This window comes from Petromyzon marinus, chromosome 40, assembly GCF_048934315.1.
Source record: "Petromyzon marinus isolate PM22_M1 ecotype Great Lakes invasive population chromosome 40, UKy_Petmar_22M1.pri1.0, whole genome shotgun sequence".
Classification (NCBI taxonomy): Eukaryota; Metazoa; Chordata; class Hyperoartia; order Petromyzontiformes; family Petromyzontidae; genus Petromyzon; species Petromyzon marinus.
The window spans coordinates 4,741,638-4,765,160 of record NC_133706.1 but is presented as its reverse complement, the minus strand read 5'-3'; the positions used below and the strand labels follow the sequence as shown (position 1 = coordinate 4,765,160).

The 23,523-nt window shown below is 52.0% G+C and overlaps 1 protein-coding gene across 4 annotated transcripts in view; it reads right to left on the bottom strand.

Moving 5' to 3' along the window:
- LOC116950634 (globoside alpha-1,3-N-acetylgalactosaminyltransferase 1-like) overlaps positions 1-23,523 on the bottom strand; it is a 30,473-nt gene that overhangs the window by 4,634 nt on the left and 2,316 nt on the right. For 2 of the 4 annotated variants that reach the window (XM_076073047.1, XM_076073048.1), the window contains exons 2-4: positions 18,126-18,223; positions 16,769-16,941; positions 12,063-16,363 (exon numbers count right to left, since the gene is read on the bottom strand). In XM_076073047.1, the coding sequence (XP_075929162.1) occupies positions 12,516-13,874 (1,359 nt within the window). In that variant the 5' untranslated portion in view covers positions 13,875-16,363; positions 16,769-16,941; positions 18,126-18,223 and the 3' untranslated portion in view covers positions 12,063-12,515. Of the gene's footprint in view, positions 1-229; positions 302-12,062; positions 16,364-16,768; positions 16,942-18,125; positions 18,224-18,418; positions 20,233-23,523 lie in introns of those variants that run through there. The other 2 variants (XM_032968555.2, XM_076073049.1) reach the window with 2 other exon arrangements.

Sequence of the window (23,523 nt, the reverse complement as noted above, 5' to 3'; positions counted from 1 at the left end):
GTGACTTTACCGGATAAAACCAAAGAGTATGAATCCTTGCAGTCACGAAAGCTTCAAATCTAGTACGTCTTACATCTTGCATGTCACGGCCACCGGCGTGATTGGGATATAATTCTGGGAAAAGGGAAAACGTGGTTAAAAAAAAAAAGTCGTATTCACCGATGACTCACGCTGCTCGCCGTTGAGAATTCCCGCGGAGTGAGAAGAGAGTGCGTGGGGGGTTACTTACAAAACAAGAGGGCGGCGGCAATCACGACCAACGTCAACACGCGCCTCCTGGGCATCCTCGCCTCTTCAGTGGCTGCAGACACCAACACAGTGGCTTCACGTCGTTATCATCATCATTATTTAAACTATTTTAAACATTTGTTTTATTTTACCAGGTAAGGCCCACTGAGCTACGTAGCCCTCTTTCAGAAGCGACCTGGCTGTTACAAATGATAGCTCAACGAAGTGGCTTATCATCACGTGGACATTTATTGCAGCCAAATACTCTTTAAACGCCGTGACGCTGATTCTCGATGTGGAGGGGAAAAACCGGAGGACCCGGAGAGAAATCCACGCGACCACGGGGAGAAAGACACCGCAGACTCCAAATATACAGCAGCAGGCGTGAGGGTCGGGATCGAAACCACGACCACCTGTGTATCAGGCGAGGTAGTTAACATCTCATAGCCACCGTGATGATGAGAGAGACACCGCAGACTCCAAATATACGGACGTCAGGGTCGGGATCGAACTCACGACCTCCTTTTTACCAGGCGAGGTAGTTAACATCTCATAGCCACCGTGATGATGAGAGAGAGACACCGCAGACACCAAATATACAGCAGCAGCAGGCGTGAGGGTCGAGATCGAGCCCACGACCTCCTGTGTACCAGGCGAGGTAGTTAACATCTCATAGCCACCGTGATCACCGACAGCCATGATCAATACACTGCTGGTGTGGCCTCCCCGTGCCATCGCCATCTCAAGCAGTGACTGCTGCGACGGAACAATCCGCACAGCGCCGCTCGGCCTGCTGTGGCTGCCGCCCGGTTGTTGTTCTGTTGTGGCTGGCTCCCGGTTGTTGTTCTGTTGTGGCTGGCTCCCGGTTGTTGTTTTGTCGTGGCTGCCGCCCGGTTGTTGTTCTGTTGTGGCTGCCGCTCGGTTGTTGTTCTGTTGTGGTTGCCCGGTTGTTGTTCTGTTGTGGTTGCCTGGTTGTTCTGTTGTGGTTGCCTGGTTGTTGTTCTTCACCACCAGCTGGCCTTCATCCCTCTCAGCGGTGCTGCTGGGTTATTGGAGGCCCAGATTCAATGGACGTATAGGGATGAAGAGGTATATGGTACTGTTTTGCCAAGAGCCAGAGATGTAGTGGGATGAGAGAAATGTGGACAACAATAGCGATGGTAGTCGAATGAGAGAAGAGAAACGCTGACCGTGCAGATATCGGAGAGATAAATCGGCGTTTTGTGATAAGTTTCGATGTTAATTAGGATTTGAATTTGAGCTGATAGTTGATGCCACCACTTTGTTTCTTCCTATGAATCCAGTACCCATTGCGCTGTATTCGTAGCACGAGCTAACCGCTACACCACCGCTCCCCTACAAAGATAAAGATCCCCCGTATAGCCTTAACAGACTGTAGGGGCAAGTGCTCTTAGCGAGCACCTATGAAGGCCGGAACGGTACACGAGGGGGTGGGTGGCCAGCACCACGCCCGACCGCCTTTGTCTCCCTAGTGGCAATGTTTACACACCGCACCGGGTACCCATTTGAGGCTGAGTCGACCTAGGGGAGGCCCGGGACCAGTTCATATAATCGTCACCGGTGTTGGCCGTGAGCAGGAATCGAACCCGGGTCGCCAGGTTCATAGCGCAGCGCGCTAACCGCTACACTACCGCTCCCCTACACATACGTACAGACACACGTACACACACACACGGTATGCCTCCAAACGAGTCAGTGTCCCTTTAGCTCAAAACAAGCAGTGGGCCGACAGTGCTCCTCTCTACACCTGGTGGTGCTGAGCCAGTGGTGGCAAGAAACCGGCCTCTGCCATAGGACATCCACAGTTGATTTCCTCACAGTTGCGAGATGTTAACTACCTCGCCTGGTATACAGGAGGTCGTTGGTTTGATTCCGACTCTGACGCCTGCTGCTGCATATTTGGAGTTTGCGGCGTCTCTCTCCCCGTGGTCACGCGGATTTTTCTCCGGGCCCTTCGGTTTTTCCCTCCACGTTTAGAAACATGCACTGTGTTTGACTGCAATAAATTGTCACGTGATAAGCCACTTCGCAGTGCTTATCATTTGTGTTAGCCAGGTCGCTTCTGAAGAGCTCTATGGCTCAGTGGGCCTTACCTGGTAAAATACAAAAATACTTTAAATTTTGATTTAAAGCTTTCGTGACTGCAGGGATTCATATTCTTGGTTCTTTTGGTAAAGTCACATAGAAGGGAAACAATAAAATAATAAAAATATAAAAAATATACTTTAGTTTCAGTTGTAAATTGTTTAGTTTAGTTTAAGTAGAAAAAAATGGTTTATCTTTATCTCTTCCAGCCACACAGACTATTACGAAATGCCTACACGACTTGCCGTCCCCTACTGCATGCAACTTGATACGCTTGGGCCAACTTTCAGGAAATACCGCGCGCACGGTTGCGGAAAGAAATTCCTGCCATTCGAAAAAAAATCCAAGATGACAGTGGGTTTTTTTCTTCCTCTTAATTCCAGGGCCAACCTTCGTTTCTACTTTACAGGCGCGTGTCGCGTGAACACTCGGGAAGGGGAAGCCACGGTGCCGTGGTTAGCGCGCCGCGTTTTGAACCCGCGAACCCGCAGTGCGATTCCTGGGCCGCGGCGATACATCGGAACCAGCCCTGGGCCTGCCGACCTTCAAAAGCCCGCAGCGTGGTGAAGTATGGCCAAAACTCCCCACCCATGACCAAGAAAGTGTGGGGGGGAGGCCGTCATTCGGCGCCAAAGGGCTGTAAATGATTGGGGGAAAAAATGTCTCTCTTAGAGCTCCGCATTTGTGCGGAACTCCAAAAGACGAAGAAGCGAGCTCCTTTGGTCGCCTTCAAAACGAAGCCAAACACCGATCGACTTCTCAAGGGTACAGTGAATTCCTGAGGCCACGGGATGTTTCTGACGTGAAGGAGAATACAAGTTTGTTTTCATGGGCTATTCTCTCTTCTAGTTCGATACACACAGGTTTCCCTCCCTCCAAAGCGGCACGGCGCAGACCATCATTATGGTGAAGTATGGTCAATTAACCCCCCATGTCCCGCACTGAGTGGGGGAGGCCCTCATCCAGCAGTGGACTGACAAAGAGGGCGGTACACAGGCACAGCCCTACGTCTCGTATTATCGTATTAATCATAATACAATTTTTGGGTTATTCATAATAAAGGTTTTTGGGTTAGATCGCGTTATTTATAAATGTGTCGTAACCCTCCACCACCCGACATGGCCAATCAGCAAAAAAAAGTGTCACGTTGACAAAAAACAATATAGTTCACTACTTTAGCCCACCGGTGTGTTGTTGAAGAGTGAATCCACAACATTTACAGTTTTTTGGGTACAACGTTTCGCTGGTAATGACATCCAGCATCATCGGGCGAATTGCCCGACGTTTCGCTGGTAATGACATCCAGCATCATCGGGCAATTCGCCAGAATGTTGAAGCCCTCTCCACCTGCTCCCGGTCTTAAATAGAGCAGCAGCAGGGTGACGTCATCATTTAACTTATTCAGGCGCAATGATTTGAGGCGGAGGAGGGGGATTGTAATTATATAATAGATTGGTAATCAGTCAATTGTTATACTTTTGTTATACTTTTTTGAAATAACATTTTTTCGTGCTCTACAGGAATGACTTCCAATGTGTAGAGCAATGCCCTTGGTTCTCTTGTAGAGCGCACCGCTGCCTCGTAGCATGTTTGTCGACAAAACCTCGTTCAGGAGGCTTCGCGCTAAGCCAAAGACGATGACCAATATGATGATGATGATGATTTAAACACCTGTTGATATTTTTTAAATCTCAAAACGTTGGGCATGATGTCGCACAAACTGCAGCGGCGAATATCTTGAAATACGAGCTTCTGAGTCGGGATCGGTGGCATCAATTTTCGCTCCGCCATGCGCATACCCGCTCATTTCATTGCGACAGAAATGCGACATTTTACGACATTCATCCCCGCCACGCTTCAAGCACTATCGATTCCCCTATTACGGTTTATTTTTTGTCGTGGCGAGCAGTTTCTTTCGGAGGCCACGGGAGCGCAAGCAAAGGGTTGCCACTTCACGAGGTGCGGTAAAAAAACAACCGGGACGTATCACGGCGAGCAGAGCGTCCCGCAATACCAGCACGGGGGAGACAAAATGTTCATCGCACCGTCGCAGTGAGGGGGTGTTATTGTCACGCAACTGACACAAAGTCTGGACTTTTAACGTTCCCGGGGAAGATGTTGCAACGCACGTCCCAAGGTGGCTCTCGCGACCGGAAGGGGTGTCCTGGGTGAAAGCTGAACAGGTGGCAAGCCGGAGCGCGGCCACTCGAGAATTTTTTTTTTCCCCCATTCCCCGTCGCCGGGCAGAGCCGCCAGCCATCGATCCCCATTAATTATTGACGCCTTTTAGGAGCGGCGCAATCGCGGCACGAGAAAGCCGTCGCTCTCGCCGAGAAAGACGTCGCTGCCGCCATCTCAATGCTTCTCGCCGCGGGCGCTCGGGAGGCCGTGAACCCTCTTTACGTGATGAGCGCCACTCCAATTCGCTCGCTTATCTTGTTATTTCGTAGTTTTTTTTTACTACTACTCCGGCAAGCTAAGGGCTGACACCGAGACAGTTTTTATAAGAACACAAAAAGCTCCCCTGGCGTTATACTGAAATTAAATCGGCGAAGTGTGCGGCGCCGCCAACTCCCACATCCGGGCAATGGTGGTGGCTACACTGCTGCCCATCACCCAGCACTGTGGAGGTAGTAGCAGCAGCAGCAAGGGTTGGTGAATCACCGCACAAATATTGTGTAACTCCCTTCCCGTGTGTGCCCAGAAGGTGCTATACCCCTGGCTTGCCAGGATAAGGTGGTACGGCCAGTGGACTAATTGCCATCAGTTTCCATCTGTAGGGGGATAGAGTGTTTCCCCCTCGCGCAAGTAGGTATTCCAGTTTAATCCCACACGTATAAACACTCATCATTACTTGGCTGAAAAAATCTTTGAATAAAACCCAATGCAGGAGCCTCCAAATGGAGTCCTATGACTCAGTATTGCTTTCCTGTATAGATAAAAAAGTTATTTATCAATTATTATCACATCAATTATAATTAAGTGTCGACCCGTGGCATCTATTGATGGAATTGAGCTCCTATTTCGTGGGTCCCACGAAATAGGAGCTGGCCTAAGCCGACCGCTTAGGCCAGCAGATCCCAACGCTATTCCAAACGCGGCGGTGTTGTACACTGTCGAAGATGACCGATGCGGTTTGGGAGGCTACCAGCAGCAGTTGTCATAACAACTCAACATTTGGAGAGGTAACTCCACCGGCAGCGTCTTAAACCCGTGGCGGCATAGCTGCTGAGGTGTAAATGCCAATATACCGGCTTGGTAATTGACGACGCGGCATTGATGCTGCGCTCGTCCGAGTCCACGGCGGGAGCTGGGTGCAAGCTCACGATCACGAGCTGGGTGCACCCAGCTGGTAGGGAAGTGGAGGACGATTCTCTGCGGCCATTGGCAACAGCGACGTTAATATGAATGTGATAAAGTTGTTACGAAATAAACAAAAAAAATCCCTCAAAATGCTTAACTCATGTTTAAAAAAATTATATTTACAGCCCTTTTGTTAATCCACTGTTGGATGGAGGCCTCCCAACGTTGTCGGTCATGGGGGTTGTTGACCACACTTTACCACGCTTGGTTGTAAGGATGTAAGAAACATAAGACACGGAAGCACAGAAGCTCAGTACAACATATTTTGCAGCACTGCCCTTACCTGACCCCATATGTAGCCCTTTGAAGAAACTGCCCAGGATCAAAACCCGCTTAGCTTCCGAGATCTGATCAAATCGGAGGCATATTTCCGCTTGATTAGGTCATCAGCTTCACAGTACAATGGTAATTTTACGACGAAAGTATTGTGTTGCCGAGTACACAAAGAGCAAGATGAGATGTCTTCACTTAGGCAGGCAAACAGGCAGGACCAAGAGACTGAACAGACAGGCAGCATGAATGTGCGATGAAAGGTTGTCTTCCCACCACGTGCCTCCGTTTAAAATGTGGTCTGCAGCCATTTCCCAGATTGAACAGATTTTGATTTGAATAACGGGGGCCCACATTTGAGAACGTTACATAAGCGGCTTCCTTTCACGAATACGGCAGAACCCTTCAATGGATAAAGGCCACGATAATCACTCGAAGGCGAATCGCTTCACAATTACGATAACCCACAAGCCACCATTCTAATCAGAGCGTGCGAACCTCGCACCCACGGGGGTCAGGGGCGTGACGAGAGAAGGGGCACAGAATGCAAGCAAGCGAGGAAAGAAAATCCGGGCAGCCACCCCGCATGCGATGATGGAACCTCCGGCTTAGCAGAATAAGGTACAGTCCTGAAATACTCAGGTGTTATAGGCTTAAGCTAACTCACTATGTTCATTCCACCAGGCAAGGCCCACTGAGCTATATATATAGCTCTTTTTGAGAAGCGAGCTGGCCATCATCAATGATAGCTCAAGGAAGTGGCTTATCACGTGGAAATTTACAGCAGCCAAATACTATAAAAGCATGACTCTAAATGTGGAGGGAAAAACCGGAGGAGCCGGAGAAAAATCCACGTGACCACAGGGGAGAACACGCACACTCCAAATATACAGCAGGCGTCAAGGTCGGGAGGAACTTATGATCTCCTGTATACTAGGCAAGGTAGTTAACATATCGCTACTATGGCACTTGTTGAATGATCCCTTCTGTATGGGGTATCGAGTGTTGCTCCCTCGCACATGCGTGCAAACACTCAATTGGCCGATAACAACTTCATATACAGAAGACTGCAGACCTTAGGGTGGGGGGGGCATGGAATTTGGCACTGGCTCACCGCCTGGCTGCGCCTTTTCCCGCTTCTACGAGGTTGCACCTCGTCCCTCCGAGTCGTTCTGTCCCTCTAACACTGAGATGACAATCTCATCAGTTTGAGAGAGTCTAGATTTTTTTTTACTTTTCACAACAACTCTGCCCGCAGGCATTCGCTCCACTAGAACTCTAAGGCGGTCTGGCCGTCACGTATACGCCCCAGAGTGGACGACATTGAGCAAAGCACCGCGGTCACGCGCGTACGCCCCTACGGCACATCCCGCTCGCTCGTGTTACGTGCGGACGCCCGACCTCGGGGCGTGTCAAACTGTCCGGGCTGCGGGCTGTGCCAGGTGAGGCAGGAGTAGGAAGCGTTGCGACGGGAGTCTGAGATACTTTGCCGTGGCACCCAAATGACCCCGGGGGAAGCGACCGACCTCAACAGAGCTCAAACGCTAAGCACGGCCCCCGGCCTGGATAGCGCTTGGATTGGGTGACCACCACGCACCTCACACAGCAGCTTGTTAACAGCTGATGTTGCTGATGCTGGGGAGGGGGCTACGTTGTTGGACAGCTTAGGGCAGTGCAGCAATCGTAATTGTTGTACCGTGCTACACACGCACGTCTATGCTCCCGGCCTTTAACTGGCCCGCGGTTGCGCACCGTTATCGTTCAGCACGGTGAAGTATGGTGGAACGGACCCCCACGACCCCGCGCAGCGTGGGGAAGTCTTCGTCCAGCACTCGCTTGACACAAGGGCTGTGCGTGCAAATATTATTCACTCTCTCTGCCTCCGTGCGCCGACGTCCTTCCTTAATAGACGTCGGCGATCGTGGGCTTCCTTCCGTTTAGCTCCGTCCGTGACGTTTACTCAAGAACTTTGAATCAGATATTCAGATATTCCTCCCAATTTCAACCGATCCTTCCAATTGCTTGTTGCACGTAATCTGCTGTCTTCCCCGGCTTCCTGTGCTACCTCTACATTTCCCCAGGCAAAAAAAAACTAATTCATATTCAGCCTCTGGTTTTATCATCACACGTCCAAGAAATCTACAACTTTTCCTTTGTCTAATTATTCTCATTAACGTTCTTGTTGCGTTACCCTGATGGCGCTTATCTTGGGTCTGCCCGTGAAATGTTTAACATCCTCATAAAAAAAAAGCACGTGTTTCTGTTGCTTCTTTGTAAGATCTTTGCAATTGTCCAGCTTTTCACGTCCGCATAGAACAGGCCAAACGCAGCACTGAAATTGGGACCCCGATTACCAGAATCGGAATATTCATTCATACTGGAGGAATCGGACGAGCTGTAAAGCTCTTCGTCACGGACGTCCAGTCGATTACAAGAACGCGACGGGCAAGACAAAGGCAACGTGGCAGGGTGCCGCCTTCGCGACCCGGGCGCGGAGGGGGGCACCTCCGCCGTAATCCACCGAAGCAAACAACGCCCGTCTCGCGCCTAACGCTCAACGAGTGCCCTCGCTCTGCCAAGACTAATCGGCGACATTTGTTTCAAGCGACCGAGCTCGGCACGGGACAGACAAAACACGCGGCGGGCTGCGCCGCTCCGCACTGCAGCGGTTCGTTAAGCTTGAAGGATTCCCCGCAGTGGTTATTTTTTTTTGTCGTTTCACGTCTTAAATCGGATAAACGCAGAGCTTCACACGCAAGAGTTTGCCATGCCATTGGCAGCCTGTGACGAGCCGTCGCGGCCATAGCGACGGGTACACTGGACGTGGTGTTCCGTGGAAATAACTTTCTGGGTCGCTAACCCAGCTGATATAATAATAATTACATTTAAACGTGCCTTTGCACAAGGTACTCAAAACGCTCTACAACACAACAATGAATACATCGTTAGCCGAGGGGAGGAATAACTCAGAAGTACAGGAGTTAATTTATGGAACGGAGCGCGAGACAGAGGTTTCAACCGCACATCGCCATCATTCTCCAAATTGTGAACCTGGGCAAATCCCTCCACAGACGCGGAAGCGAAGCCCCTGAAATTACAGACGAACAAACGGCTTCTGCGTGATTTTCTCACACAGTTGTGCTCTCTACAGCCTCGCACTGTGAAGCAGAATATTTATTTACGCTGGAGGAATCCGATGAGCTATAAAGCTCTTTTTCACAGATGTCCTGTAGCGAACGCGGGCTGTGCCGCGTCGTTTTGCGACATTGCATGGGAAATCAGCGCACGACGGGCGCCAAACGGAAACACGCGTCGGAGAAACAAATCTCGGTTCGTTACTCCGCAGAGCTCGAAACGCCCGCCCCTATGCCTTCCTCTACTCCGGGAGCCCTCTGCTTACACGGCGGCGGGATGTTAACCCCCTCGCCTGGTACACAGGAGGTCGTTGGTTCGATCTCGACCCTGACGCCTGCTGCTGCTGTATATTTGGAGTCTGCGGTGTCTCTCTCTCCGTGGTCACGTGGATTTTCCTCCGGGTCCTCCGGTTTTTCCCTCCGCATTTAGAATCAACGTCACGGCGTTAAGAGCATTGGGCTGCTGTAAATTCCCACGTGATGATAAGCCACTTTGTTGAGCTATCATTTGTGGCCAGGTCGCTTCTGAAAAATACCTATATATAACTCAATGAGCCTTACCTGGTAAAATAAAAAAGTGTCTAATTTATAAGAGTGGAGAGTTTATACGTGGAGTGGTTTACGTAGGCCACCGTAGTTTGCGCAGTCTACCGGCAACACGCCGGTTGTCAGCAGACTGCGTGAGTAGAAAGTACGCCTTATCCATACTATTAATAACCCTATATTACTACATCCCATTATTCCTAAAATCCTACGAACCGGTTTATATTTTGATTTAAAGCTTTCGTGACTGCAGTGATTCATATTCTTGGTTCTTTCGGTAGAGTCACGTTGAAGGGAAACAATAAAATAATAAAATATATATAACAATAAAATTCTCACGACGTTTCGACTGCTTGTGTTGCAGTCGAAACGTCGTGAGAATTTTATTGTTTTATATCTTTTATTATTTTATTGTTTCCCTTCAACGTGACTTTACCGAAAGAACCAAGAATACGGTTTATATTTGTGAATTTTTAAAAAGGACAAAACAATGTGAGATGGATGTGGTGTGCCAAGGGGCCGTCCATAAATGACGTCACGCACCTGGGGGGGGGGGGGGTCAGACATTTGTGACGATGTGTGACGAGGGAGGGGGGGGTTTGTGAAATGTGACGTCACATCAAAATGCACAACTTTAAATAAATATAGAATTGTTATAAAACACTAATTGTTATAACAACACTCCTACAACATCAGAGTGCAGCGCCACATTAAATACGCACTACAATGGCAATAGTTTAAAGCTATTTGAAGCGTGTTTTATTTTCAAAATGGAAATGTTTTTTTGGGGGGGGGGGCAGAGCTTTGTGACGTCATATTTGAGGGGGGTCTGACTTTTTGTGACGCCATATGACGAGGGGGGGGGGGTCAAAAATCGTCCAAAATCGCGTGACGTCATTTATGGACGGCCCACAATGCAATTTCAGGAAGAGCGTTCTGGACCGTTCCGGCTGTAACTGCTGCGCCGTGTCCTGTAACAACTTCGCCATATTGAGCACACGTACAAGAGCACAGCATCCTTGGAAGTGGCACGTGCCCGATAGTCACGGCCATAGCGAGGTGTACCTCCGATTGACCACGGTTGGCTACGTATGGTGCGAAAGAAGTTCAGCGTACGTGTATACTGGATGTGGTGTACCGGATCGTCGAACCTAGACAAGACCCGGTTGAAATTAAGCGCCACATGGACAGAGCGCTCTGGGTCAGTGTATCGTTGTGGTTAGAGCCCTGTGGCTCTAACCACAACGATACGGAAACCGCGACCCCCATTGGAGACAAAAACTTGAAGATGAGCCTCATCTGCACCGCGTTACCCCAGCTGACCACGACAGCCAGGGAAGGACGTTGATACGCTGAGGACAGGCTCATCGGCTCGCCCACTCAGACGGAGGGGGGTAAGGAGGGCACGCATGAGTGCCTCATTACAAGTGAGCAACGCCCACTCCCCTGAGTTTTGCCGAGTTCCAGGCAGCTCAGAGGTCAGGGCCCTGAGCTGACATCACGGAGATTGTGGGTCTGAATTGGGGGCAGCTAACCCGTGATATATATCACCGTTTTCCAGCACAGTGAGTTGATGGTCTCAGTCCAGTCACCAATGACTACAAAGATAAAAGATCTCCACCCCCGTATAGCCTTGACAAGACTTTTGGAGCAAGCGCTGATAGCGAGCACCTATGAAGGCTGGCAAGGCACACAAGGGGGTGGGTGGCCAACACCACGCCCAGACCGCCTTTGTCTCCTCATTGGCTCACCAGGTATTCATTTGAGGCCGATTCGACCTAGGGGAGGCCGCGGGCCAGTTCAGATAATCGTCACTGGTGTTGGCCGCGAGTGGAGATCGAACTCGACTCGCCGGGTCCCGTAGCACAGCTACACACACACACACACGCCTTCTTACAGTAACACTGGTGGTCTTGCACTTGATTTGGTTAAATTCCATCTCGAAGAGTACCGTAAATGTGACAATCTCTGAGCAGAAATGTGGTCGCGTGTGAGATGGTGCGCCCCCTACTGTGCAGACAACAAAACGGCCTCTTGAAGGAGGCTCTGGGAAGAGGCCCTGCGAGAAATGTCTCCTGTGGCCGCTCGCGAAACAAAACCGCAGCGACAGCACTCTGGGAGATTTACGAATGGATTCTCTGGCCCATGACACGATGCCGGTAATAGCACCCACTGCAACGCAATGGAGGTCTTAACAATGTAATGGCTGGCCACATTACCTCCAACTTGCGCGGTTGGCTGCATACGGGGCGAAAGAAGTTTCAAGTACAAAGACAAATATCCCCACTTTGGGGCAAGTGCTGTTAGCGAGCACCTATGAAGGCCGGCACGGCACACGAGCGGGTGGGTGGCCAGCACCACGCCCGACCGCCTTTGTCTCCCCCAGTGGTGATGTTCACACCACACCGGGTACTCATTCGAGGCTGAGTCGACCTAGGGGAGAGCCAGGAGCGGTTCAGATAATCGTCACTGGTGTCGGCCGTGAGCGTCCGCCGGGTTCATAGAGCAGCACACTAACCGCTACACTACCGCCGCCCCCTCACATACATAGATTACGCACACACATACATTACACACACAGTATGTCGATGTCTTGTGACATGCAAGGCATGATGGAGAAGACCGATCCAACCTGTCACAACCGCGCCTGTTGACGTCAATATATAATCACTTTTTGCATGTTGTTGTTATTATCACCATCATGTAACCATGCTTGCGTCACTAAGATCTGTACTGTGTAATATCTGTACAGCCGCAGGATGCCAGTGACATAAGGCCTAACAGCTCAATGGTGCCTTTCTTAAAGTAAAAAAATTCAACCTAAATCGAATGACTGCAATTATTATTATATACTCATTACTCTCATTCATTTTACAGCCTGCGGGGCTTTTTCTGACCGCCGCGTTTCTCGTCACCTTCCAGCAAGTGTATGGATCGTCTTTGAGGAAGATGCCAGCGCACTTTCACGTCACACGGCTGACATTTCGCGTACCCTCGCCGATTCGGTAAATTGCACGCGGGGGCTTTTGAAAGCGGCGAGGTCACCTTGGAAGCGCCGCGCACGGTCCACACGGCCGTTCCACACACACGGTCCACACGGCCGTTCCACACACACACGGTCCACACGGCCGTTCCACACACACGGTCCACACGGCCGTTCCACACACACACGGTCCACACGGCCGTTCCACACACACGGTCCACACGGCCGTTCCACACACACGGTCCACACGGCCGTTCCACACACACGGTCCACACGGCCGTTCCACACACACGGTCCACACGGCCGTTCCACACACACGGTCCACACGGCCGTTCCACACACACACGGTCCACACGGCCGTTCCACACACACGGTCCACACGGCCGTTCCACACACACACGGTCCACACGGCCGTTCCACACACACGGTCCACACGGCCGTTCCACACACACGGTCCACACGGCCGTTCCACACACACGGTCCACACGGCCGTTCCACACACACGGTCCACAAGGCCGTTCCACACACACGGTCCACACGGCCGTTCCACATACACACGGTCCACACGGCCGTTCCACACACACGGTCCACAAGGCCGTTCCACACACGCGGTCCACACGGCCGTTCCACACACGCGGTCCACACGGCCGTTCCACACACACGGTCCACAAGGCCGTTCCACACACACACGGTCCACACGGCCGTTCCACATACACACGGTCCACACGGCCGTTCCACACACACGGTCCACAAGGCCGTTCCACACACGCGGTCCACACGGCCGTTCCAGACACACGGTCCACAAGGCCGTTCCACACACGCGGTCCACACGGCCGTTTCACACACACACACGGTCCACACGGCCGTTCCACACACACGGTCCACAAGGCCGTTCCACACACACACGGTCCACACGGCCGTTCCACATACACACGGTCCACACGGCCGTTCCACACACACGGTCCACAAGGCCGTTCCACACACGCGGTCCACACGGCCGTTCCAGACACACGGTCCACAAGGCCGTTCCACACACGCGGTCCACACGGCCGTTTCACACACACACACGGTCCACACGGCCGTTCCACACACACGGTCCACACGGCCGTTCCACACACACGCGGTCCACAAGGCCGTTCCACACACACGATCCACACACGGCCGTGGCACGGCACGTGGGGGCTACAAAGCCGCCGCCTCCAGTGATAATGCGAGCCACATGGACGCAGCGAGCACGTCCGGGACATTACCTGGGAATATAATTGTAATTTTTTTGCGATTTGTTTACCTTTCCTATAATTTGCAACTCTATCGTGTTGTTGTTGTTTGGTTTGTTGTCGTAACGTTCTGACCCCGTGCCCATCCCGGACATCAGTGAAAAAGAGCTTTATAGCTCATCGGATTCCTCCACTATAGATATTCTGATTCTGATTAACACAGAGTGCTGGGCCGTTACTGCCGGCCCGGCACTCTGACTGCTGTACAGGGGGAGAACAAAAACGCCTCCAGTCTCTGTACACCGCTACGGCCATGAAAACGTTGAATTCAATACGTGACCTTTTAAAATTCTCAGCAGCGCTTTGATGTTCTAAGCAAATCACAGCTACAGATGTGTTGATTTAAATCATACATTGCCTAAAATTTCGAGGTTGGGTTTTTCTAAATATTTTTTTTCAGTTTTAAAGGCCGATTTTCCCCCTTTTTTAATACTGTGCTTAAATGTCTGATTGGTGGAGCAGAGGAGTGCAGTGACGCTCGCAATGTACTATGACCCTGTCATCCTGAGTTTGATTCTCCGGCAAGGACTAACATCGGTGGTGAGCGAGATCTGAACCAGTCCTACCGACGCTTCACCAACTGGCACCGAAATATGGTCAAATAACCCTCACAGACAAGTACGGGGAAGCAGCCTCTGATGCAGCAGCGGCTTGCCAATATACTTCCCGGCATGTGCATTGTCTATTAAAGTTGCGAGTCACAGCATGAGAGGGCTGAACCTATTTCATACCGTACATAGCCAACCGTGCTCATCGGAGGTGCGGTGAATAGGGCAGATACATCGCCCACGGGCGCCCGGGGGCCATCGTCCGCTTGGCGTCACGGACAAAAGCGATCGCCCCACGATTGACGTGGCGTACCGCTGGCCCCGGGGCTCAGGGGTCTCCGCGCCATCGCCGTCATCGCCGTCACGAATTAAATGAACGGGCGGCGCCGTCAGTCAACGACGCGCGTGCTCGGTGTCGAAGTGCGCGTGCGAGCCTCCCGCGGTGACGTGGCCAGCGGGCGGCCAGCGGGCGGCCAGCGGGCGGCCAACGGCGCCGGATGCGTGCCGACCGTTACAGGCGGGGGGCATTTTACGAAACGGTTTCCGCGAAGGGACGAAGCAGATGAGGGTCGCCGGACGTTTGCCATCGCACGCCGCGCCCGTCACGCGTGTTTACCGTGGGAGAATCGGATAGAATCAGGAGTAGTATAATGTCATGCGGGCGCGACGTTCCACAGATGAGTACAGTCTGTACAGTAGGGGGGGGGGGGGGCGATGTGGCCACGTGTGTTCCCAATTGAGCAATTTGTGGTTGTCATTTTTACACTTTGGAAAATTTACACCGTGACACATGGCCTCCTCTTTTTTTCCGAATGCCGTCACGGGAATTCGAACGTCCACTGTGAAGATGATGGTGCATATATATTACGTAAAATAACCCCGCAGGTATTTAACGGGATGGGCCTCGGGTCGCGAACTGCAAACCGTTGCAACAAGCCGCAAGTGCACCATTACTCGGCCATGTCAAGCCAATGCAAGGGACGATTGACTCACCTTGAATGCGTCAAATCTCATCAGAAAACGCAGTCACTTCAACTTGTTGAGCCGCCGGGCGGTGAGCCGACACCAAAAAATTGCCCGAGTTCTGCGACCCTCTTCGTGCAGTATTCAGGTGTGATCGGCCAACCAATGAGTGTTTACACGTGGGAGGGAACCGGAGCACCCCGAGAAAACCCACGCATGTCAGGGGGAAACACTTTGTCCCGTGCGTTTTTGCCGCGCTGCATTCAACTTGGGGAGCCGGGGTACGGGGCCTCCTCCTCGACGCCCACGGGAAGGGAGTTTTGCGACATTTGTGCGGCGATCCACCGACCCTCGCCTCGACAGTGCTGGATTGCGGGCCACGTGCACAGCCGCTGCCACCACCACCCGGAGCATCGGATGGGTGACCACCGGCGCTCACCATCTGTTGTTTGTTTGAGGTTGCGGGCTAAGAGGATGGCCAGGAGGTGGCAGTGTAGCAGTAAGCTGGGCCAACATATCGATGGGACGTGTTGGTTCTGTTGGTGGAATGGTAACCCACTTGGGCGGAGCTTTGAGTGCTTTCGTGGATTTTCCCCAGGTACTCAGCTTTCCCTCACGTGCCAGGCACCCATTAATGGTATTCACTAAACATCCAAATTACTAAAACTGTTTTCCCCAAGACTCAGTGATTCTCAATCCTCAAGGGCGGCAGGGTAACACTCCTTTGTGTGGTTTGTGCGTTCCGGCTTGTCCACTTCATTCCCTTTGCTAAAAGAAAACATGAAACGTAACTGGGATTGGCCTTGAACCACATCCCAATGCTGAAGAGTTACCTGCAAATCATGCACTTGGGATTCTACACAGCAGCAGTAGCATCAGCAACTTCGCCCCCTAATGTGGAACCTTAGGAGGAGCCCTGAAAAAAATAATCTTGAGACTGAAGGATTTCTGGGCAAATAAAGCGGATTACTCATGATAATAATGAATAAAAAGACGAGGCTTTCTTGCGCAATTGTGTCATTATTATTATAAACTACCGGTTGGCAGTGGATGTTAGTCAAGGAATGTCACATATGCACTGGCCACATACAACCATGTGGCTACAATTCGGCCCTGTCTGTCACGCGACGCAATATAATTTGAGAGAATCTCTAAAAGCACCCACAACTCCAGACACTGCACAAAAGAGTGGGACGTGTACATCAGAGGCTAAAGGGAAGCGTACGTACTGTACATATCGGTTTAAAGAGACCGAGGCAGAGACATTGGGAAGTTCTTCATCCGAGGCTTCAATGGAGGGGCAAAGGCAGTCAACAGCACAAATGGCAGACGGGGAGGGAATTCCTGACTTACAGAGTCAGTAGCAGCGGAGGTGGAGGAATTCGCTTTCCCACGGAACCACGTTTGAATGAGGGTGGCGGCGTTGGAGGTGTTGGAGCATGGAGTGCCGATGCGATCTTGTCGATAGGAGCAGGCCGAGGTTTCCGGCAGTGGAATTTCGGAGGCGAGGGATCCGGGGAACGGTCCTAAAGGAGAGAGTTGAGAGCTACTGACCCGTGCAACGTGCTTTTAGAAGAGAACGTGAGAATACTGCTCGTAGCGGTTTTTGGCTTGCCATCGAACAAAGACGATCTCTGCATCGTGCTTTCCGATGTGCTTCTGCAGCCATCTGGAACGCTCTTCCTTCTGATATTAGGAAACCACTGAAGCTATGCACTTTTAAATCTAGAATGAAAACGAATTTCTTTAAAACAGCCTTTTTGTGTTTAGTTTATTGATCTTCGCCCGCATCTCCGATTCACACGGTTGGCTATGTACGGTGTAAAAGAAGTTCAACCGTGTCAATCGGAGGTGTGGGGGATGGACTACACACTAAACACAAAAAAGCTGTTTCCAAGGAAATCAAGTTTTCAGTCATCCTCTTAAGTCTCACAAATTTAAAACAAAGTGTTTGGGGATATTGCGTTGACAGTGGTGCATAAACACGGAGAACAAACACTCACCACGTTTATCACTGCGGCCTTAAAACTACAAATAAATAACAGCTGACATTACGGGCAATGGCACTTCTTTAAGGCACACGGGGATGTCAGAGAGGTCTAAAACAGTCAAACATTTAGTCAGATGCTCTTAGTTTGTACATGTTGGTGTGGGGTATTTCTCCCCGTCCCTCCAATATTAATCAGGTCGCTAATCAGTGAACTCAGTAATTATTATATATCTGTACAGTGTTCATGACAGGCAAACGCCACATTCCTCAGTCCACGCAGTCTATAATTACGTCACTCCGTTTTCTTAGCCTGCGTCTTAATTCAGGCTCGTCAATTCCATCTCGTCAGTGAGAATCATAATATTCATTTATACTGGAGAAATCTGATAAGCTATGAAGCTCTTTTCCACAAATGTCCAGTCACGCTTTGATCATTTGGTGTGCACCTAGTGAACCTGGAACGTTGAGGCAATGTCGGGCCAACGGTTTCGACCACAAGCCGACGTTGGCTCGACGTTGGCCCGACGTTGACATGGTTACTGGGTAGTGGTCGCGGTCATTCCTCACACCTGATAATTTTTGTGCCCACCCAGGCGTCGTCTTCGTTGACTGATAAATAAATTAAAGCCGCCGAGTCGACACGCATCTTCCACGCCGATGTCGATCGCAATGTCCACGGCGGTGGTGGCGAGTGTTGTGCGAAGTCTCCACTTCACTCACCCCCTCGCTCACAGCTCTTGCTGTCCACACCGGCTCAGAGAGGCGAGATCCTCGGTGGAAGGGGGGGAGGAGGAGGAAGCTATTGATGATGGCAGCAGCTGAGGAAGGGGGTCGGAGAGGGAGGAGGCGGGCACAAGGTGACAGGTTACCTTCAACGACAGTAAAGACGCATTTCCTTTTGCAACAACAATGTGAAACGCATCGCAGACTTGCGGTGGCGCACACAACGCTAAATCCGCTGATTTGCTGGCAAGGGTTTTGGCAGTCCACAAAGATTTATTAGACTTCCATACCTCTGCTCAGTTATGCGGTGGCCTGGAGAGGCGTTAGTTGTTCCAGCACGTGGATTCATGAACCTGTCTGTGCAGATCTTTGAGAGACTCAGAGAGATCCATGTCCATGCAGTGCTCACAGAGCTGTATTGGCTTCCGATTATATTCTAAAGTCACAATCATTACACACAAAGTGCTTGCCACAAATGAACCACAATACCTCGCTGATCTCGTCAAGAAGCATACCACCATCATCACGCGACACTCCGCTCATCCTCGCAGCAGCGGCTTTTGGCTTTATCCATCGAACACCGCGTACTTTCAGATGCGCTTCTGCGGCCGTCTGGAACGCTCTTCCTTCCGATATTAGGAAGCCACTGGAGATACGCACTTTTAAATATAGGTTGAAAACTCATTTCTTTATAACTGCACGGTTGGCTATGTACGGCGTGAAAGAAATTCAACACACGTGTACATAGCGCACCTATAGACTCACATAGAGACCCATAAATTATCATTGAAAGCTGTTCAGCCACAGAGACCCTCATTCGTTATCACAAACATCTGATAGCATTCGCCAGCAACTGGGTCACCGTGCATCTCTGAATTCTAACAATTTAACCGATATTATTGTTTTACACTTATGTGCCCCAGAAATCCAAAGTACTACTATTGAAGACTTGAGAATAGGTTTTCCCATTTTTTCTGGCAACAAAACAGGTGTTAAGATGTTAAAACACTAAACTGAAACCTTTAACAAGGAATCAAGTCTGCATTAACCACAATGCTTGTGGTCAGAATGCAAAGAAAAAACATACCCTGATAATATGACGCATTGTCCTTGAAACTGATTGGTACATACCAGATACAGCTTTCTTTTTAGCCTTTTGGCATCCTCTGGTCTAACACCTTATTGGTACCACACGGTAGGGCTCCCTGTCTCCACCACCACCACCACCTAGGACCACCACCCCCCCACGGTATTCCTCCTCCTCCATCCGCACGCCCTCGCATTTCGGGGCGAGGCGTCTCGCTCAGGGGGAGACACGAGGCTGGGTGGGTGCCGAGGGAGTGCCGGGGAGAGGTGCAGGGGGCCAGGGGGAGAAGGAGGAACGACGCCGCAACCACCTCCCCCCTCGGCTGATGCGGTCCCCGCTCGTGACACTCCGAAGTGTCGACTCGGTCGCCAGAGACCGAGTCGACACTCCGAGTGTCAACTCGGTCGCCAGAGACCGAGTTGACACTCCGAGTCGCCAGAGACCGAGTTGACACTCCGAGTGTTGACACTCCGAGTGTCAACTCGGTCGCCAGAGACCGAGTTGACACTCCGAGTCGACTCGGTCTCTGGTGAGCGAGTTGACTCTCCGAGTCGCCAGAGACCGAGTTGACTCGGAGTGTCAACTCGGTCACCAGAGACCGAGTTGACACTCCGAGTCGCCAGAGACCGAGTTGACACTCCGAGTCGACTCGGTCTCTGGTGACCGAGTTGACTCTCCGAGTCGCCAGAGACCGAGTCGACACTCCGAGTCGACTCGGTCGCCAGAGACCGAGTTGACACTCCGAGTCACCAGAGACCGAGTTGACACTCCGAGTCGACTCGGTCACCAGAGACTGAGTTGACACTCCGAGTCGCCAGAGACCGAGTTGACACTCCGAGTCGACTCGGTCTCTGGTGAGCGAGTTGACTCTCCGAGTCGCCAGAGACCGAGTTGACTCGGAGTGTCAACTCGGTCACCAGAGACCGAGTTGACACTCCGAGTCGCCAGAGACCGAGTTGACACTCCGAGTCGACTCGGTCTCTGGTGACCGAGTTGACTCTCCGAGTCGCCAGAGACCGAGTTGACTCGGAGTGTCAACTCGGTCACCAGAGACCGAGTTGACACTCCGAGTCACCAGAGACCGAGTTGACACTCCGAGTCACCAGAGACCGAGTTGATACTCCGAGTCGACTCGGTCGCCAGAGACCGAGTTGACTCGGAGTGTCAACTCGGTCGCCAGAGACCGAGTTGACACTCCGAGTCGACTCGGTCGCCAGAGACCGAGTTGACACTCCGAATCACCAGAGACCGAGTTGACACTCCGAGTCAACTCGGTCACCAGAGACCGAGTTGACACTCCGAGTCGACTCGGTCACCAGAGACCGAGTTGACACTCCCGAGTCGACTCGGTCGCCAGAGACCGAGTTGACACTCCGAGTCACCAGAGACCGAGTTGACACTCCGAGTCACCAGAGACCGAGTTGACACTCCGAGTTGACACTCCGAGTCAACTCGGTCACCAGAGACCGAGTTGACACTCCGAATCACCAGAGACCGAGTTGACACTCCGAGTCAACTCGGTCACCAGAGACCGAGTTGACACTCCGAGTGACCAGAGACCGAGTTGACACTCCGAGTCACCAGAGACTGAGTTGACACTCCGAGTTGACACTCCGAGTCAACTCGGTCACCAGAGACCGAGTTGACACTCCGAGTTGACACTCCCGAGTCACCAGAGACCGAGTTGACACTCCGAGTCACCAGAGACCGAGTTGACACTCTGAGTCACCAGAGACCGAGTTGACACCCCGAGTTGACACTCCGAGTTACCAGAGACCGAGTTGACACTCCGAGTCACCAGAGACCGAGTTGACACTCCGAGTCACCAGAGACCGAGTTGACACTCCGAGTTGACACTCCGAGTTGACACTCCGAGTTGACACTCCGAGTCACCAGAGACCGAGTTGACACTCCGAGTCAACTCGGTCACCAGAGACCGAGTTGACACTCCGAGTCACCAGAGACCGAGTTGACACTCCGAGTTGACACTCCGAGTCACCAAAGACCGAGTTGACACTCCGAGTCACCAGAGACCGCGTTGACACTCCGAGTCAACTCGGTCACCAGAGACCGAGTTGACACTCCGAGTCACCAGAGACCGAGTTGACACTCCGAGTCGACTCGGTCACCAGAGACCGAGTTGACATTCCGAGTCACCAGAGACCGAGTTGACACTCCGAGTTGACACTCCGAGTCAACTCGGTCACCAGAGACCGAGTTGACACTCCGAGTCACCAGAGACCGAGTTGACACTCCGAGTCACCAGAGACCGAGTTGACACTCCGAGTCAACTCGGTCACCAGAGACCGAGTTGACACTCCGAGTCACCAGAGACCGAGTTGACACTCCGAGTTGACACTCCAAGTCACAAGAGACCGAGTTGACACTCCGAGTCACCAGAGACCGAGTTGACACTCCGAGTTGACACTCCGAGTCACCAGAGACCGAGTTGACACTCCGAGTCAACTCGGTCACCAGAGACCGAGTTGACACTCCGAGTCACTAGAGACCGAGTTGACACTCCGAGTCGACTCGGTCACCAGAGACCGAGTTGACATTCCGAGTCACCAGAGACCGAGTTGACACTCCGAGTTGACACTCCGAGTCAACTCGGTCACCAGAGACCGAGTTTACACTCCGAGTCACCAGAGACCGAGTTGACACTCCGAGTCACCAGAGACCGAGTTGACACTCCGAGTCAACTCGGTCACCAGAGACCGAGTTGACACTCCGAGTCACCAGAGACCGAGTTGACACTCCGAGTCGACTCGGTCACCAGAGACCGAGTTGACATTCCGAGTCACCAGAGACCGAGTTGACACTCCGAGTTGACACTCCGAGTCAACTCGGTCACCAGAGACCGAGTTGACACTCCGAGTCACCAGAGACCGAGTTGACACTCCGAGTCACCAGAGACCGAGTTGACACTCCGAGTCGACTCGGTCACCAGAGACCGAGTTGACATTCCGAGTCACCAGAGACCGAGTTAACACTCCGAGTCACCAGAGACCGAGTTGACACTCCGAGTCGACTCGGTCACCAGAGACCGAGTTGACATTCCGAGTCACCAGAGACCGAGTTGACACTCCGAGTTGACACTCCGAGTCAACTCGGTCACCAGAGACCGAGTTTACACTCCGAGTCACCAGAGACCGAGTTGACACTCCGAGTCACCAGAGACCGAGTTGACACTCCGAGTCAACTCGGTCACCAGAGACCGAGTTGACACTCCGAGTCACCAGAGACCGAGTTGACACTCCGAGTTGACACTCCGAGTTGACACTCCGAGTTGACACTCCGAGTCACCAGAGACCGAGTTGACACTCCGAGTCAACTCGGTCACCAGAGACCGAGTTGACACTCCGAGTCACCAGAGACCGAGTTGACACTCCGAGTTGACACTCCGAGTCACCAAAGACCGAGTTGACACTCCGAGTCACCAGAGACCGCGTTGACACTCCGAGTCAACTCGGTCACCAGAGACCGAGTTGACACTCCGAGTCACCAGAGACCGAGTTGACACTCCGAGTCGACTCGGTCACCAGAGACCGAGTTGACATTCCGAGTCACCAGAGACCGAGTTGACACTCCGAGTTGACACTCCGAGTCAACTCGGTCACCAGAGACCGAGTTGACACTCCGAGTCACCAGAGACCGAGTTGACACTCCGAGTCACCAGAGACCGAGTTGACACTCCGAGTTGACACTCCGAGTCACCAGAGACCGAGTTGACACTCCGAGTCAACTCGGTCACCAGAGACCGAATTGACACTCCGAGTCACCAGAGACCGAGTTGACACTCCGAGTTGACACTCCAAGTCACAAGAGACCGAGTTGACACTCCGAGTCACCAGAGACCGAGTTGACACTCCGAGTTGACACTCCGAGTCACCAGAGACCGAGTTGACACTCCGAGTCAACTCGGTCACCAGAGACCGAGTTGACACTCCGAGTCACTAGAGACCGAGTTGACACTCCGAGTCGACTCGGTCACCAGAGACCGAGTTGACATTCCGAGTCACCAGAGACCGAGTTGACACTCCGAGTTGACACTCCGAGTCAACTCGGTCACCAGAGACCGAGTTGACACTCCGAGTCACCAGAGACCGAGTTGACACTCCGAGTCACCAGAGACCGAGTTGACACTCCGAGTCAACTCGGTCACCAGAGACCGAGTTGACACTCCGAGTCACCAGAGACCGAGTTGACACTCCGAGTCGACTCGGTCACCAGAGACCGAGTTGACATTCCGAGTCACCAGAGACCGAGTTGACACTCCGAGTTGACACTCCGAGTCAACTCGGTCAC